Source organism: Ranitomeya imitator, chromosome 3 (assembly GCF_032444005.1).
Source record: "Ranitomeya imitator isolate aRanImi1 chromosome 3, aRanImi1.pri, whole genome shotgun sequence".
In the NCBI taxonomy this organism is placed as follows: domain Eukaryota; kingdom Metazoa; phylum Chordata; class Amphibia; order Anura; family Dendrobatidae; genus Ranitomeya; species Ranitomeya imitator.
Genome location: NC_091284.1, coordinates 744753321 through 744773271, shown reverse-complemented (window position 1 = coordinate 744773271; position 19951 = coordinate 744753321). Strand labels below are relative to the sequence as shown.

Genomic DNA, 19951 nt, shown 5'->3' with positions numbered 1-19951 from the left:
TACACTGTGTGCAGAATTATTAGTCAAGTTGTATTTTGATCACATGATACTTTTTATACATGTTGTCCTACTCCAAGCTGTTCAGGCTTGAGAGCCAACTACCAATTAAGTAAATCAGGTGATGTGCATCTCTGTAATGAGGAGCTGTGTTGTCTAATGACATCAAAACTCTATATAAGGTGTGCGTAATTATTAGGCAACTTCTTTTCCTTTGGCAAAATGGGTCAGAAGAGAGATTTGATGGGCTCTGAAAAGTCCAAAATTGTGAGATGTCTTGCAGAGGGATGCAACAGTCTGGAAATTGCCAAACTTTTGAAGCGTGATCACAGATCAAGCATTTCATGGCAAATAGCCAACATGGTCGCAAGAAGCGTGTTGGGCAAAAAAGGCGTAAAATAACTGCCCATGAATTGAGGAAAATCAAGTGTGAAGCTGCCAAGATGCCATTTGCCATATTTCAGAGCTGCAACGTTATCGAAGCAACAAAAAGAAGAAGGTGTGCGATACTCAAGGACATGGCCAAGGTAAGGAAGGCTGAAAAACTACCACCTTTGAACAAGAAACAAAATATAACGTCAAGACTGGGTCAAGAAATATCTTAAGATTGACTTTTCAAAGGTTTTATGGACTGATGAAATGAGAGTGACTCTTGATGGGCCAGATGGATGGGCCAGAGGCTGGATCAGTAAAGGGCAGAGAGCTCCACTCCGACTCAGACGCCAGCAAGGTGGAGGGGGTACTGGTATGGGCTGGTATCATAAAAGATGAACTTGTGGGACCTTTTAGGGTTGAGGATGGAGTGAAGCTACCTACTGCCAGTTTCTGGAAGACAACTTCTTCAAGCAGTGGTACAGGAAGAAGTCGGTATCGTTCAAGAAAAACAAGATTTTCATGCAGGACAATGCTCCATCACATGCCTCCAACTACTCCACAGCGCGGCTGGCCAGTAAAAGGTCTCAAATAAGAAAACATAATGACATAGCCCCCCTTGTTCACCTGATCTGAACCCCATAGAGAACCTGTGGTCCTTCATAAAATGTGAGATCTACAGGGAGGGAAAACAGTCCACCTCTCGGAACAGTGTCTGGGGGGCTGTGGTGGCTGCTGCACGCAATGTTCATCGTAAACAGATCAAGCAACTGACAGAATCTATGGATGGAAGGCTGCTGAGTGTCATCATAAAGAAAGGTGGCTATATTGGTCACTAATTTTTTTGGGGGGGGGTTGTTTTTGCATGTTAGAAACGTTTATTTCTAAATTTTGTGCAGTTATATTGGTTTACCTGGTGAAAATAAACAAGTGAGATGGGAATATATTTGGTTTTTATTAAGTTGCCTAATAATTCTGCACAGTAATGGTTACCTGCACAAACAGATATCCTCCTAAGATAGCCAAATCTAAAAAAAAAAAAACCACTCCAACTTCCAAAAATATTAAGCTTTGATATTTATGAGTCTTTTGGATTGATTGAGAACATAGTTGTTAATCAATAATAAAAATACCGTATATACTCGAGTATAAGCTGAGATTTTCAGCCCAAATTTTTGGGCTGAAAGTGCCCCTCTCGGCTTATACTCGAGTCAAGGTGGGTGGCAGGGTCGGCGGGTGAGGGGGTGAGGGCGCTGAGGTATACTTACCTAGTCCCAGCGATCCTCGCGCTGTCCCTGCCGTCCCACGGGCTTCTGTGCTGCAGTGTCTTCCCCTCTTCAGCAGTCACGTGGGACCGCTCATTAAAAAAAATGAATAGGCGGCTCCACCTCCCATAGGGGCGGAGCCGCCTATTCATTCCTCTAATCAGCGGTGCCGGTGACCGCTGATAGAGAAAGAAGCTGCGGCACCGAAGACCAGGCAGAGGGACAGCGCGAGGATCGCCAGGACTAGGTAAGTATAGCATATTCACCTGTTCGCGTTCCAGCCGCCGGGCGTCGCTCCATCTTCCCGGCCGGCGCCTCCATCTTCCTGGCGTCTGCGCTCTGACTGTTCAGGTCAGAGGGCGCGATGACGCATATAGTGTGCGCGGCGCCCTCTGCCTGATCAGTCAGAGCAGAGACGCCGGGAAGATGGAGGCGCCGGAACGAGACGCTGGAAGCTGCAATCAAGGGAAGTGAGTATGTGTTTTTTTTTTTTATTGCAGCGGCGGCAGAGATTTATGTGGAGCATCTATGGGGCACAATGAACGGTGCAGAGCACCGTATATGGGCACAGCTCTGGGGCACAATGAACGGTGCAGAGCACCGTATATGGGCACAGCTCTGGGGCACAATGAACGGTGCAGAGCACCGTATATGGGCACAGCTCTGGGGCACAATGAACGGTGCAGAGCACCGTATATGGGCACAATGAACGGTGTAGAGCACTGTATATGGGGCACAATGAACGGTGCAGAGCACTATATGGCACAGCTATGGGACAAAATGAACGGTGCAGAGCACAGTATGGGGCACAGATATGGGGCAAAATGAACGGTGCAGAGCACTATATGGCACAGCTATGGGGAAATAATGATCTATTTTTATTTTTGAAATTCACCGGTAAATGCTGCATTTCCACCCTAGGCTTATACTTGAGTCAATAAGTTTTCCCAGTTTTTTGTGGCAAAATTAGGGGGGTCGGCTTATACTCGGGTCGGCTTATACTTGAGTATATACGGTAATCCTCTAAAATACAATATGCCTAATAATTCTGCACACAGTGTAGTAGACGGTGACAGTCAAATTTGAAGGGGAAGTCCAGGTTCAATAGAATATAAAATTAGGACTGCCGAGCATCGTTTTGCTAATATTTTTCTTAATTGTAGCACTGGGAACCTTCCATAATTTCTGCTTTTTCCATATTATATCAACAACCCAAATAAACCATTCTCAAAACAAAACGTGAATACATCCCTTATGTAACAAAACAAAACAAAAAAAAATCTCTGCAGCAGTTGCAAACTCTTCAGAAAGCAAAAGGAGCCGTTTCCATTAAGAAAGTACCGAGTGTCCGAGATTTCAGTTGAGGAGTCAATTCCATTTTAGTGCAAATATATTTTTTACAAACTTCTACAGAGACACAATATAACTAATACAAATCGTGAGAATGTAAATAAATGTTTGAGACACAAAGTGAACACACGTTAGTAAAGGATGCTGTATAACTGCAGCATTATAGACAGTCCTAGTGGAGCATTACACATCAGGCCACGGTACAGCCTGTACCGAGAGCAGCAATGTGACACCACGGGGCAGAGCCTCTCCTGTTTATATCGGGGTCTCCTCCAACCTGTGGCTCTACAGCGGTTGTGAAATTACGACTCCCATCAGGTCCAGAGAGAGGGATAGTTTGGAGCCGCTAGTCTAAGTGTTACAAAAGGGAACAGTTCTAAGAAAAGACTATCAATAATTGGGCTCCCCGAGGGACAGGATAAATAACAGGCCAATGAATACCTGTGTAACATTCAGCAAAAAGCAAAGTCAACTCTGAGGGAGACATCACTTCTCTCTGCAGAGTCTCAAAGCATTACTGGGTTGATAATTAATTGGAGTTCATGTGTAATCATCACTGGCTTTCTCAGAAAAGAGTAACCTGACAATAAGCTCTTCCTCAGGATACAGTCCTGCGGAAATGGACAGAGGAGAGAATGTGTCACTACACAATGTAGAAGTGTGGGGAATCAGAAAGTGGAGCTTCTATGGGTGCAGCTCACATACAGACCATGGTAAATACTAATGAAAACACGTGCCATGCATACAACCCAAGGGGCAACCACAAGAGAGAGCGTGCCATACATACACAACCCAAGGGGCAACCACAAGAGAGAGCATGCCATACATACAACCCAAGGGGCAACCATAGCAGAGAGCGTGCCATACATACAACCCAAGGTGCAACCATACAAGAGAGAGCGTGCCATACATACAACCCAAGGGGCAACCATAGCAGAGAGTGTGCCATACATACAACCCAAGGTGCAACCATACAAGAGCGTGCTATACATACAACCCAAGGTGCAACCATACAAGAGCGTGCTATACATACAACCCAAGGGGCAACCATACAAGAGCGTGTGCCATACATACAACCCAAGGGGCAACCACAAGAGAGAGCGTGCCATACATACACAACCCAAGGGGCAACCACAAGAGAGAGCATGCCATACATACAACCCAAGGGGCAACCATAGCAGAGAGCGTGCCATACATACAACCCAAGGTGCAACCATACAAGAGAGAGCGTGCCATACATACAACCCAAGGGGCAACCATAGCAGAGAGTGTGCCATACATACAACCCAAGGTGCAACCATACAAGAGCGTGCTATACATACAACCCAAGGTGCAACCATACAAGAGCGTGCTATACATACAACCCAAGGGGCAACCACAAGAGAGAGTGTGCAATACATACACAACCCAAGGAGCAACCATAGAAGAGAGAGCGTGCCATACATACAACCCAAGGGGCAACCATAGCAGAGAGTGTGCCATACATACAACCCAAGGTGCAACCATACAAGAGCGTGCCATACATACAACCCAAGGGGCAACCATACAAGAGAGCGTGCCATACATACAACCCAAGGGGCAACCATAGCAGAGACCGTGCCGCACATATAACAACCATAACCACAACATAACTAACCATAATGGAAAGAGCACCGCATATACAACCCACTAGAAGCACAATGATGCAGAGTGCGTGCTATACATACAACTCACTAAGAAGTACCATCATCGCAATGTGTGCACCATAATCACAACCCACAATAAGTACTTATCATAGCAGAGGTCATATGCCACATACACAACCCACCATTAGTACTAGCCATAGAAAATGAGGGATACATACGTCCCACTAGAAGTCCCACCACAGCAGAGCGAGCACACATACAACCCACCATAAGTACAATTAAGGGTACGTTCACATTTGCGGTTTGCGCCGCAGCGTCGCCGCCGCAACAAAACGCATGCGTCGTGCGGCCCTATCTTTAACATTGGCGCCGCATGGGGCCGCATGTGCATGCGTTGTGTTGCGTTTTACGCCGCATGCGGCGTTAGGGCGCACCTGTCTGGGCACGGCAAACGCAACATGTTGCATTTGTCGACCCTATCTTTAATATTGGCGCCGCATGTGCATGCGTTTTGCTGCGTTTTTGTTTGCGTTGCGGCGACGACGCTGCGGCGCACAACGCAAATGTGAACTTAGACTAAGAGCAGAGGCAGCCAAACATACAACCCACAAGCAGTAATGTCACAGCAGAAGTCATGGTGCTTATATAGGAAGCGAGCCACACATACAGCCCACAAGAAGTAATGTCCAGAGAGCACATGATGCACATATAGATTACAGCAGAGAAAGACCCTCATACAACCCTTCATACCTTCCCTCTGTGCCAGCATTTCTGAACTCCAGTGCTCAAGTACCCCCACAAATCATTAGCTTAAGCAGGGTTATGGAGTCTGCCGATTTTGGTGGAGTCGGAGTTTGTAAAAAAAAAAAAAAAAAAAAAAAAAAAAAAAATCGACCTGTAAGCGCTTCAAGTTTTATTCAGAATAATTTGGGAAAGTAATGAAATGTCTGTTCTGTTCCTGATCTAAAGATCTGGGCTTTTAGTGGAGATGAGTCTGTGCTGCACTTTATGTACATGCTCAGTAGTGACCAGTGCTGTGGGGTCGGAGTCAGGGTAATTGAGGAGTCTGAGGTTTAGCTTACAGACTAAACAGCAATGATTTTAAGGTTAGCCAGTCCAGATCATAACTATGGAGATTTCTGAGAACTCGACAATTCTTACATCACCTATGTGATACTAAGGATATCCTGAAAACATGACCAGTTACCTGTGGGGGAACTCAAGGAGTGGAGTTCAGAAACACTGATCTACAGAAGTCACAGCACATCACATACATGTACTCTGAATGCACAGGATACACGCCAGCCACCACAAGCCGTCTATAGTCACATCACATACATGTACTCTGAATGCCCAGGATACACGCCAGCCACCACAAGCAGTCTATAGTCACATCACATACATGTACTCTGAATGCCCAGGATACACGCCAGCCACCACAAGCCGTCTATAGTCACAGCACATACATATACTCTGAATGCCCAGGATACACGCCAGCCACCACAAGCAGTCTATAGTCACAGCACATACATATACTCTGAATGCACAGGATACACGCCAGCCACCACAAGCCGTCTATAGTCACATCACATACATGTACTCTGAATGCCCAGGATACACGCCAGGCACCACAAGCCGTCTATAGTCACAGCACATCACATACATGTACTCTGAATGCACAGGATACACGCCAGCCACCACAAGCAGTCTATAGTCACAGCACATACATGTACTCTGAATGCCCAGGATACACGCCAGGCACCACAAGCCATCTATAGTCACATCACATACATGTACTCTGAATGCACATGATACACGCCAGGCACCACAAGCCGTCTATAGTCACAGCACATCACATACATGTACTCTGAATGCACAGGATACACGCCAGCCACCACAAGCCATCTATAGTCACATCACATACATGTACTCTGAATGCACAGGATACACGCCAGCCACCACAAGCCGTCTATAGTCACAGCACATACATGTACTCTGAATGCCCAGGATACACGCCAGGCACCACAAGCCGTCTATAGTCACAGCACATCACATACATGTACTCTGAATGCACAGGATACACGCCAGCCACCACAAGCAGTCTATAGTCACAGCACATACATGTACTCTGAATGCACAGGATACACGCCAGCCACCACAAGCCGTCTATAGTCACAGCACATACATGTACTCTGAATGCCCAGGATACACGCCAGGCACCACAAGCCGTCTATAGTCACAGCACATCACATACATGTACTCTGAATGCCCAGGATACACGCCAGCCACCACAAGCCATCTATAGTCACATCACATACATGTACTCTGAATGCACAGGATACACGCCAGCCACCACAAGCCATCTATAGTCACATCACATACATGTACTCTGAATGCACAGGATACACGCCAGCCACCACAAGCCGTCTATAGTCACAGCACATACATGTACTCTGAATGCACATGATACACGCCAGGCACCACAAGCCGTCTATAGTCACAGCACATCACATACATGTACTCTGAATGCACAGGATACACGCCAGCCACCACAAGCCATCTATAGTCACATCACATACATGTACTCTGAATGCACAGGATACACGCCAGCCACCACAAGCCGTCTATAGTCACAGCACATACATGTACTCTGAATGCCCAGGATACACGCCAGGCACCACAAGCCGTCTATAGTCACAGCACATCACATACATGTACTCTGAATGCACAGGATACACGCCAGCCACCACAAGCAGTCTATAGTCACAGCACATACATGTACTCTGAATGCACAGGATACACGCCAGCCACCACAAGCCGTCTATAGTCACAGCACATACATGTACTCTGAATGCACAGGATACACGCCAGCCACCACAAGCCGTCTATAGTCACAGCACATACATGTACTCTGAATGCACAGGATACACGCCAGGCACCACAAGCCGTCTATAGTCACAGCACATACATGTACTCTGAATGCACAGGATACACGCCAGCCACCACAAGCCGTCTATAGTCACATCACATACATGTACTCTGTGAATGCCCAGGATACACGCCAGCCACAAGCTGTCTATAGTCTGACTGCGGCGTGCAGAGACTCCTCGGAGCCCTATTATAGTAAATTCAGGCTCATCATGGGGATAGCTCCTGTAATCAGCCCTGAGCCTCGGAGTCGGGTAATAGCTGCACAGTCGCAGACGTGGTCCCCAGGGCCCCATCCAATGCAGACAATCCCCTCGGCTCAGCTCATCCCATTGTCAGGCGGTGCGGGTACTACCAGGAGTTGGGTTACCTGATGGCGCTGACACCTGGCAGCAGGTTATCACCAGGGAACATCACACAGTAATCTGACACTCAAGTGCTGTTTATACATCAGGTATTGTGTCAAGTGTCAGCGCTGCAGGCAATCAATGGTCTCCAGCAGCCGCTACATTAAGGAGCCCTGATTTATCATCTAAGATGAGGACAGTTCCTCCATAACTTTACACTGGGCTGAAATTCTGCGATCAATGATCAACCTGAGAATTTCTGTACTTGTGACCCCACATGACTGTACAGAAGTAAATGGCAAGTGACAAACCGCACATGGTACAGAGATCACCGCCGCAGTGTCACCGCACATGGTACAGAGATCGCCGCCGCACAGTGTGACCGCCGCACAGTGTGACCGCACATGGTACAGAGATCACCGCCGCAGTGTCACTGCACATGGTACAGAGATCGCCGCCGCACAGTGTGACCGCCGCACAGTGTGACCGCACATGGTACAGAGATCACCGCCGCAGTGTCACCGCACATGGTACAGAGATCGCCGCCGCACAGTGTGACCGCACATGGTACAGAGATCACCGCCGCACAGTGTGACCGCACATGGTACAGAGATCACCGCCGCACTGTGTCACTGCCGCACATTGTGACCGCACATGGTACAGAGATCACCGCCGCAGTGTCACCGCACATGGTACAGAGATCACCGCCGCACAGTGTGACCGCCGCACAGTGTGACCGCACATGGTACAGAGATCACCGCCGCACAGTGTGACCGCCGCACAGTGTGACCGCACATGGTACAGAGATCACCGCCGCACTGTGTCACCGCCGCACACTGTGACCGCACATGGTACAGAGATCACCGCTGCACAGTGTGACCGCCGCACAGTGTGACCGCACATGGTACAGAGATCACCGCCGCACAGTGTGACCGCCGCACAGTGTGACCGCACATGGTACAGAGATCACCGCCGCACAGTGTGACCGCACATGGTACAGAGATCACCGCCGCGCAGTGTCACCACATGTGGTACAGAGATCACCGCTGCACACTGTCACCACCGCACAGTGTGACCGCACGTGGTACAGAGATCACCGCCGCACACTGTCGCCGCCGCAGTGTGACCGCACACGGTACAGAGATCACCGCCGCACAGTGTCACCGCACACAGATCACCGCCGCACAGTGTCACCGCACACAGATCACCGCCGCACAGTGTCACCGCACACAGATCACCGCCGCACAGTGTCACCGCACACAGATCACCGCCGCACAGTGTCACCGCACACAGATCACCGCCGCACAGTGTCACCGCACACAGATCACCGCCGCACAGTGTCACCACACACGGCACACAGATCACCGCCGCACACAGATCACCGCCGCACAGTGCCACCACACACAGATCACCGCCGCACAGTGTCACCGTACACGGTACACAGATCACCTCCGCACAGTGTCACCGTACACAGATCACCTCCGCACAGTGTCACCGCACACAGTACACAGATCACCGCCGCACAGTGTCACCACACATGGTACAGAGATCACTGCTGCACAGTGTCACCGCACATGGTACAGAGATCCCCGCCGCACAGTCACCGCCGCTGCAGATCTCAGCCTGCAATCTGGTTACATTACAACTATCGGTCACAGATTGCAGTGATGGAGACAGTACATGAGCCCATTACAACTATCGGTCACAGATTGCAGTGATGGAGACAGTAGATGAGCCCATTACAACTATCGGTCACAGGTTGCAGTGATGGAGACAGTACATGAGCCCATTACAACTATCGGTCACAGGTTGCAGTGATGGAGACAGTAGATGAGCCCATTACAACTATCGGTCACAGGTTGCAGTGATGGAGACAGTAGATGAGCCCATTACAACTATCGGTCACAGGTTGCAGTGATGGAGACAGTAGATGAGCCCATTACAACTATCGGTCACAGGTTGCAGTGATGGAGACAGTAGATGAGCCCATTACAACTATCGGTCACAGGTTGCAGTGATGGAGACAGTAGATGAGCCCATTACAACTATCGGTCACAGGTTGCAGTGATGGAGACAGTAGATGAGCCCATTACAACTATCGGTCCCAGATTGCAGTGATGGAGACAGTAGATGAGCCCATTACAACTATCGGTCACAGGTTGCAGTGATGGAGACAGTAGATGAGCCCATTCCAACTATCGGTCACAGGTTGCAGTGATGGAGACAGTAGATGAGCCCATTACAACTATCGGTCACAGGTTGCAGTGATGGAGACAGTAGATGAGCCCATTCCAACTATCGGTCACAGGTTGCAGTGATGGAGACAGTAGATGAGCCCATTACAACTATCGGTCACAGGTTGCAGTGATGGAGACAGTAGATGAGCCCATTCCAACTATCGGTCACAGGTTGCAGTGATGGAGACAGTAGATGAGCCCATTACAACTATCGGTCACAGGTTGCAGTGATGGAGACAGTAGATGAGCCCATTACAACTATCGGTCACAGGTTGCAGTGATGGAGACAGTAGATGAGCCCATTACAACTATCGGTCACAGGTTGCAGTGATGGAGACAGTAGATGAGCCCATTACAACTATCGGTCACAGGTTGCAGTGATGGAGACAGTAGATGAGCCCATTACAACTATCGGTCACAGGTTGCAGTGATGGAGACAGTAGATGAGCCCATTCCAACTATCGGTCACAGGTTGCAGTGATGGAGACAGTACATGAGCCCATTACAACTATCGGTCACAGGTTGCAGTGATGGAGACAGGAGATGAGCCCATTACAACTATCGGTCACAGGTTGCAGTGATGGAGACAGTACATGAGCCCATTCCAACTATCGGTCACAGGTTGCAGTGATGGAGACAGTACATGAGCCCATTACAACTATCGGTCACAGGTTGCAGTGATGGAGACAGTAGATGAGCCCATTCCAACTATCGGTCACAGGTTGCAGTGATGGAGACAGTACATGAGCCCATTACAACTATCGGTCACAGGTTGCAGTGATGGAGACAGTAGATGAGCCCATTCCAACTATCGGTCACAGGTTGCAGTGATGGAGACAGTAGATGAGCCCATTATAACTATCGGTCACAGGTTGCAGTGATGGAGACAGTAGATGAGCCCATTACAACTATCGGTCACAGGTTGCAGTGATGGAGACAGTAGATGAGCCCATTACAACTATCGGTCACAGGTTGCAGTGATGGAGACAGTAGATGAGCCCATTACAACTATCGGTCACAGGTTGCAGTGATGGAGACAGTAGATGAGCCCATTACAACTATCGGTCACAGGTTGCAGTGATGGAGACAGTAGATGAGCCCATTACAACTATCGGTCACAGGTTGCAGTGATGGAGACAGTAGATGAGCCCATTACAACTATCGGTCACAGGTTGCAGTGATGGAGACAGTAGATGAGCCCATTACAACTATCGGTCACAGGTTGCAGTGATGGAGACAGTAGATGAGCCCATTCCAACTATCGGTCACAGGTTGCAGTGATGGAGACAGTACATGAGCCCATTACAACTATCGGTCACAGGTTGCAGTGATGGAGACAGGAGATGAGCCCATTACAACTATCGGTCACAGGTTGCAGTGATGGAGACAGTACATGAGCCCATTCCAACTATCGGTCACAGGTTGCAGTGATGGAGACAGTACATGAGCCCATTACAACTATCGGTCACAGGTTGCAGTGATGGAGACAGTAGATGAGCCCATTCCAACTATCGGTCACAGGTTGCAGTGATGGAGACAGTACATGAGCCCATTACAACTATCGGTCACAGGTTGCAGTGATGGAGACAGTAGATGAGCCCATTCCAACTATCGGTCACAGGTTGCAGTGATGGAGACAGTAGATGAGCCCATTACAACTATCGGTCACAGGTTGCAGTGATGGAGACAGTAGATGAGCCCATTCCAACTATCGGTCACAGGTTGCAGTGATGGAGACAGTAGATGAGCCCATTACAACTATCGGTCACAGATTACAGTGATGGAGACAGTAGATGAGCCCATTACAACTATCGGTCACAGGTTGCAGTGATGGAGACAGTAGATGAGCCCATTACAACGATCGGTCACAGATTGCAGTGATGGAGACAGTAGATGAGCCCATTACAACTATCGGTCACAGGTTGCAGTGATGGAGACAGTACATGAGCCCATTACAACGATCGGTCACAGATTGCAGTGATGGAGACAGTAGATGAGCCCATTACAACTATCGGTCACAGATTGCAGTGATGGAGACAGTAGATGAGCCCATTACAACTATCGGTCACAGGTTGCAGTGATGGAGACAGTAGATGAGCCCATTACAACTATCGGTCACAGGTTGCAGTGATGGAGACAGTAGATGAGCCCATTCCAACTATCGGTCACAGGTTGCAGTGATGGAGACAGTAGATGAGCCCATTACAACTATCGGTCACAGGTTGCAGTGATGGAGACAGTAGATGAGCCCATTACAACTATCGGTCACAGGTTGCAGTGATGGAGACAGTAGATGAGCCCATTACAACTATCGGTCACAGGTTGCAGTGATGGAGACAGTAGATGAGCCCATTACAACGATCGGTCACAGGTTGCAGTGATGGAGACAGTACATGAGCCCATTACAACGATCGGTCACAGGTTGCAGTGATGGAGACAGTAGATGAGCCCATTACAACTATCGGTCACAGGTTGCAGTGATGGAGACAGGAGATGAGCCGGGTGACTCACCTTCCAGCCGGCCGAGCTGTTGCTGTCCCCCTTGTCCTTGAAGTAGGGCACGCTCTTCACCATCCAGTCGTAGATCTGGGACAGGGTGAGCCTCTTCTCCGGGGCGCTCTCTATGGCCTGGCTGATCAGGTCGGCGTATGACAGGTTGCCCCAGGCGTTGCGGCGGGAGGAGCTGCTCTTGCGGGGCTGCTGGGCTCCCAGGGGGGACGGGGAGGACGCCGGGGACAGGGCCGGCACGCTGGGGGGCGCATGCAGGGCTCCGGGCTGGGGGTGCTGCTGCTGCTGCGGGTGGGGGTGCTGCTGCAGCTGCAGGAAGTCCCCGCAGACCCCCGGCTCGTAGTCCTCGCTCTCCTCCAGCAGGCTCATGAAGTCCACATTGCCGGCGGCGGGCTCGGGCTGCAGGGAGGGCGCCGGGGACGAGGTGGCGGAATTGTTGGGGTTGAACTCAGGACGGGGCAGGGGCCAAGTGCAAGACCTGGGCCGGGATAAAGGCTCGAAGTCCGGGTCTATCTCCACCACCGGGGGCGCAGCGGCTTCAGCCATGACTCCCGGGACTACGCACTAACTTTGCCGCAAAAGTTTCAGTCACTTCATGAGGCAGCGCTCCGCGGGGAAAGAAGTCTGCGTCACCCGCTCGCTGCGTCACTCCACAGAGCCTGTGCGTCACCACGCCGCACACACCGCGCCCGCACTCTGCTCCTCACTCCTCGGCAGCCGCCTGTTGAATGTGTGACCTGCCCCCCGGCAACAGGCTGCAGTTACTGGAAGCCACCGTCACGAGCCGGACCTGCCCACTTCTACAAAGAAGGAAAGGGGGAGGGGGCGGAGTCTCTCTGACAGAACATAGTCCAATCCCGGCGTCCCATCGCTGTCTCCTCCCCCTCTCCACCCTCCTAACTTTTCCGTGTTCTCCTGCGTTCACCTAGTAATGCCGCGAGTAGGCGGAGATTGGGCTGCGATGTCACTAGCTTAACCCCGTCTGTGCCTTTCTTTGCTTGATAATGGCCGTCTGTGATTGGTTAGGTTAGCTCACAGCCGGCGTCAGAGGGGTTAAGAGCCAGTGCCGGCCGATCCCGTGTTATTGTTATGTTTCTGTGTGGAGAGGTGTGCGGTTTGTTTATGTTCCTTGTGCGCAACGTGTCTGCCGCGCTCGCCACAAACAGCCGGAGCGAGCCAAAGAGCAGAGAGGGGAATGACCGGAGCAGATAACGCGGCCGTGCTGTGCACTCCGAGCACGCGTGTTCCCCGTGATAATAACAGCATTGTGCAGCTCATGAAGCACCCGTGTCGGCACGAGGAGTGAACACTGAGGAGCGACCTTACGCTGCCGTCACACGGTCAGTATTTGGTCAGTGTTTTACATCAGTATTTGTAGCCAAAACCAGGAGTGGGTGATAAATGCAGAAGTGGTGCATATGTTTCTATTATACTTTTCCTCTATTTCTTTCACTCCTGGTTTTGGCTACAAATACTGATGAAAAATACTGACCAAATACTGCTAGTGTGACGGCAGCCTTACAGTGACTTGGCCACAGCGTGCACATATACCACCACATAGTGACCGATAATCCCTTCTCACCACATATTATCACCATATAGTGACTGGATAATCTGCCCACACCACATAGTTACTGGATAATCCACCCACACCACATTACCACCACATAGTGACCGGATAATACCCCCACAACACGTTATCACTATAGAGTGACCTGATATTCCCCCCACACCACATATTACCACCATATAGTGACCGATAATCCCTTCTCACCACATATTATCACCATATAGTGACTGGATAATCTGCCCACACCACATAGTTACTGGATAATCCACCCACACCACATTACCACCACATAGTGACCGGATAATACCCCCACAACACGTTATCACTATAGAGTGACCTGATATTCCCCCCACACCACATATTACCACCATATAGTGACCGATAATCCCTTCTCACCACATATTATCACCATATAGTGACTGGATAATCTGCCCACACCACATAGTTACTGGATAATCCACCCACACCACATTACCACCACATAGTGACCGGATAATACCCCCACAACACGTTATCACTATAGAGTGACCTGATATTCCCCCCACACCACATATTACCACCATATAGTGACCGATAATCCCTTCTCACCACATATTATCACCATATAGTGACTGGATAATCTGCCCACACCACATAGTTACTGGATAATCCACCCACACCACATTACCACCACATAGTGACCGGATAATACCCCCACAACACGTTATCACTATAGAGTGACCTGATATTCCCCCCACACCACATATTACCACCATATAGTGACCGGATATTCCCCCCACACCACATATTACCACTATATAGTGACCCGATATTCCCCCCACACCACATATTACCACCATATAGTGACCCGATATTCCCCCCACACCACATATTACCACCATATAGTGACCTGATAATCCCCCCACACCAGAGGCGCAGCTAGGGTTTTGGTCTGGGGGGGGGGGGGGGGCGAAGCTTCTGAGTGCGCCCCTAACCAGGTAACTTGGATTACAACTCGGTGACGTGCCCTAATAGGCTACGTTCACATTGGCGTTCCGCCAATGTGCGTCGCTGTTGCGCCGGCGACGCAGCGGCGACGCAGCGGCGACGCGCCCCTATGTTTAACATAGGGGACGCGTGCGTCGTTTTGGTGGCGTTTTTCGCCACGTGCGTCGTTTCCGACGCTAGCGTCGGACGCAAGGAAACGCTACATGTAGCATTTTCTGTGCGTCCGATTTTCGTCGGAAAACGACGCACGCGTCGCAAAACGCGCGCGTTTTTGCGCGCGTTTGCGTGCGTTTTAGCGTGCGTCGCGCGTTGCGTCGCCGACGCACGGCGGCGCAACGCTAATGTGAACGTAGCCATAGTGGAGGAGATGACCGCGCTGTTACTGAAGATAATCTATATATAAAGACCAATATGGATATTACCGCCATCTGGTCGGTGGTAGATACCAGTCCTACAGAACATATATATAACAGATCACAGCACAGTTACAGATAATGTCTTACCGCTGACGTCCTTTCTGATGGAATCATTAATTTTTCCCGTCTTTTCCATCTGGCCCAGACCGACATGACGACTTCTTCCAGCAACGACTCACCTGCAGAGAATACAACAAAGACATATTTAACTTCTCATAATCCAGCCCCATCACCATCTATTCCCAACCTGCACAAACTCCTCATCCTGCTGATACCCCAATACTGAGCCGCTGCTGCCGTATGTGTCCCTATTACTGCACCTGATACCCCAATACTGAGCCACTGCTGCCGTATGTGTCCCTATTACTGCCCCTGATAACCCAATACTGAGCCGCTGCTGCCGTATGTGTTCCTATTACTGCACCTGATACCCCAATACTGAGCCACTGCTGCCGTATATGTCCTATTACTGCACCTGATACCCCAATACTGAGCCACTGCTGCCGTATGTGTCCCTATTACTGCCCCTGATACCCCAATACTGAGCCGCTGCTGCCATATGTGTCCCTATTACTGCCCCTGATACCCCAATACTGAGCCACTGCTGCCGTATGTGTCCCTATTACTGCCCCTGATACCCCAATACTGAGCTGCTGCTGCCGTATGTGTCCCTATTACTGCCCCTGATACCCCAATACAGGGCCGCTGCTGCCGTATGTGTCCCTATTACTGCCCCTGATACCCCAATACTGAGCCACTACTGCTGTATGTGTCCCTATTACTGCACCTGATACCCCAATACTGAGCCACTGCTGCCATATGTGTACCTATTATTGCTCCTGATACCCCAATCCTGAGCCGCTGCTGCCGTATGTGTCCCTATTACTGCCCCTGATACCCCAATACTGATCCGCTGCTGACGTATGTGTCCCTATTATTGCTCCTGATACCCCAATACTGAGCTGCTGCTGCCATATATGTCCCTATTACTGCACCTGATACCCCAATACTGAGCCGCTACTGCTGTATGTGTCCCTATTACTGCACCTGATACCCCAATACTGAGCCGCTGCTGCTGTATGTGTCCCTATTATTGCTCCTGATACCCCAATACTGAGCCGCTGCTGCCGTATATGTCCCTATTACTGCCCCTGATACCCCAATACTGAGCTGCTGCCGTATGTGTCCCTATTACTGCTCCTGATACCCCAATACTGAGCCACTGCTGCCATATGTGTCCCTATTACTGCACCTGATACCCCAATACTGAGCTGCTGCCGTATGTGTCCCTATTACTGCCCCTGCTGTGTGGTTCTCTGTGCCCTCTAAATTCTAAAGCACCCGTCTATAATATAGTAATTCCGGGTGCAAGTGCCCTAGAAAACAGTGCCCATATTTTGCCCCTAGAAAGTAATAATGCCCTCTGAGCCCCTTTGATAGCTACAGTAACATGAGTTCCCCTATAACAATAAGTGCCCACTTTACATTTAATAAAGTCCCGAGTCTCCCCCTGAACAGCTCCCCTATACACAGTATACTGACCCCTTAGTAGCCCCCAAACTGTTTAATAGCTCCAACAATGCATAATGACCCCCACACTGTAATCTCCATACTGTATGATGGCCCCCTAGATAGCCTCCATATACAGTAGCATAATGCACCAAATAGTCCACAATATAGTATAATTCACTCCCCATAGGCAGACTCTATAGCATACTGCAGCCCCCATAGGCAGACACTGTAATAAGGCAGCACCCCATAGTCAGACCCTATAATAAGGCGGCAGAGCCTGTAATAAGGCAGCACCCCCATAGTCAGACCCTGTAATAAGGCAGCACCCCTATAGGCAGACCCTTTAGTAAGGCACCACCCCTATAGGCAGACCCTATAATAAGGCAGCACCCCCATAGTCAGACCCTGTAATGAGGCAGGACCCCCATAGTCAGACCCTGTAATATGGCAGCAACCCCATAGTTAGACCCTGTAATAAGGCAGCACCCCCATAGTCAGACCCTGTAAAAAGGCAGCCCCTGTAATAAGACAGCACCCCCATAGTCAGACCCTGTAATAAGGCAGCACCCCCATAGTCAGACCCTGTAATGAGGCAGCCCCCATAGTCGGACCCTGTAATAAGGCAGCCCCTGTAATAAGGCAGCACCCCATAGTCAGACCCTGTAATAAGGCAGTACCCCATAGTCAGACCCTGTAATGAGGCAGCCCCCATAGTCGGACCCTGTAATAAGGCAGCCTTCATAGTCAGACCCTGTAATAAGGCAGCACCCCTATAGTCAGACCCTGTAATGAGGCAGCACCCCTATAGGCGGACCCTGTAATAAGGCAGCACCCCCATAGTCAGACCCTGCAATAAGGCAGAACCCCATAGACAGACCCTGTAATGAGGCAGCACCCCTATAGGCGGACCCTGTAATAAGGCAGCACCCCCATAGTCAGACCCTGCAATAAGGCAGAACCCCATAGACAGACCCTGTAATGAGGCAGCACGCCTATGGTCAGACCCACACACCACATACAGTATTATCACTATATAGTGACCGGATATTCCCCCCACACCACATATTACCACCATATAGTGACCGGATATTCCCCCCACACCACATATTACCACCATATAGTGACCTGATATTCCCCCTCCACACTGTTATGAACTGGTGATTCAGAAACACAATGGACCTGGTGGTTAAGAGCACACAAAGTGACCTGATAGTTACTAATAACATAGGACGAGCTCTGAGACGTGGGAACTCTGCTGACCGCAATCCCTAATCCTATCACACCACACTAGAGATAGCCGTGGAGCGCTCCTGACCAGACCTAGGCGCCTCAGGCACAGCCTGAGAAACTAGCTAGCCCTGAAGATAGAAAAATAAGCCTACCTTGCCTCAGAGAAATTCCCCAAAGGAAAAGGCAGCCCCCCACATATAATGACTGTGAGTAAAGATGAAAAATATAAACACAGAGATGAAATAGGTTTTAGCAAAGTGAGGCCCGACTTACTGAATAGACCGAGGATAGTAAAGATAGCTTTGCGGTCAGCACAAAAACCTACAAACAACCACGCAGAGGGCGCAAAAAGACCCTCCGTACCGACTAACGGCACGGAGGTGCTCCCTCTGCGTCCCAGAGCTTCCAGCAAGCAAGAAAAACCAAAATAGCAAGCTGGACAGAAAAAATAGCAAACAAAAGTAACACAAGCAGAACTTAGCTTATTTAGGGCAGACAGGCCACAAGACGATCCAGGAGAGAGCAAGACCAATACTGGAACATTGACTGGAGGCCAGGAACAAAGAACTAGGTGGAGTTAAATAGAGCAGCACCTAACGACTTAACCTCGTCACCTGAGGAAGGAAACTCAGAAGCCGCAGCCCCACTCACATCCACCAGAGGAAGCTCATAGACAGAACCAGCCGAAGTACCACTCATGACCACAGGAGGGAGCTTGACCACAGAATTCACAACAGTACCCCCCCCTTGAGGAGGGGTCACCGAACCCTCACCAGAGCCCCCAGACCGACAAGGATGAGCCAAATGAAAGGCACGAATCAGATCGGCACCATGAAGATCAGAGGCAAAGACCCAGGAATTATCTTCCTGACCATAACCCTTCCACTTAACCAGGTACTGGAGTTTCCGTCTCGAAAAACGAGAATCCAAAATCTTCTCCACTATATACTCCAACTCCCCCTCAACCAAAACCGGGGCAGGAGGATCAACGGATGGAACCACAGGTGCCACGTATCTCCGCAGCAATGACCTATGGAATACATTATGGATGGAAAAAGAAGCTGGAAGGGTCAAACGAAAAGACACTGGATTAAGAACCTCAGAAATCCTATACGGACCAATGAAACGAGGCTTAAACTTAGGAGAGGAAACTTTCATAGAAATATAACGAGACGACAACCAAACCAAATCCCAAACACGAAGTCGGGGACCCACACAGCGCCTGCGGTTAGCGAAACTTTGAGCCTTCTCCTGGGACAATGTCAAATTGTCCACTACATGAGTCCAAATCTGCTGCAACCTATCCACCACAGTATCCACACCAGGACAGTCCGAAGACTCAACCTGCCCTGAAGAGAAATGAGGATGGAAACCAGAATTGCAGAAAAACGGCGAAACCAAAGTAGCCGAGCTGGCCCGATTATTAAGGGCGAACTCAGCCAAAGGCAAAAAGGACACCCAATCATCCTGATTAGCAGAAACAAAACATCTCAGATATGTTTCCAAGGTCTGATTGGTTCGTTCAGTTTGGCCATTTGTCTGAGAATGGAAAGCCAAGGAAAAAGACAAATCAATGCCCATCCTAGCACAAAAGGCTCGCCAAAACC

General features: G+C 49.7%; 1 protein-coding gene across 1 annotated transcript in view; it reads right to left on the bottom strand.

Moving 5' to 3' along the window:
* The window catches only part of FOXO1 (forkhead box O1), an 80504-nt gene extending 67145 nt beyond the window's left edge, over positions 1 to 13359 (bottom strand). The window contains exon 1 of the mRNA XM_069758912.1: positions 12633 to 13359. Coding sequence (XP_069615013.1) covers positions 12633 to 13175 — 543 coding nt within the window. The 5' untranslated portion in view covers positions 13176 to 13359. The remainder of the gene's footprint in view (positions 1 to 12632) is intronic.
* Positions 13360 to 19951: the final 6592 nt, after the last annotated feature.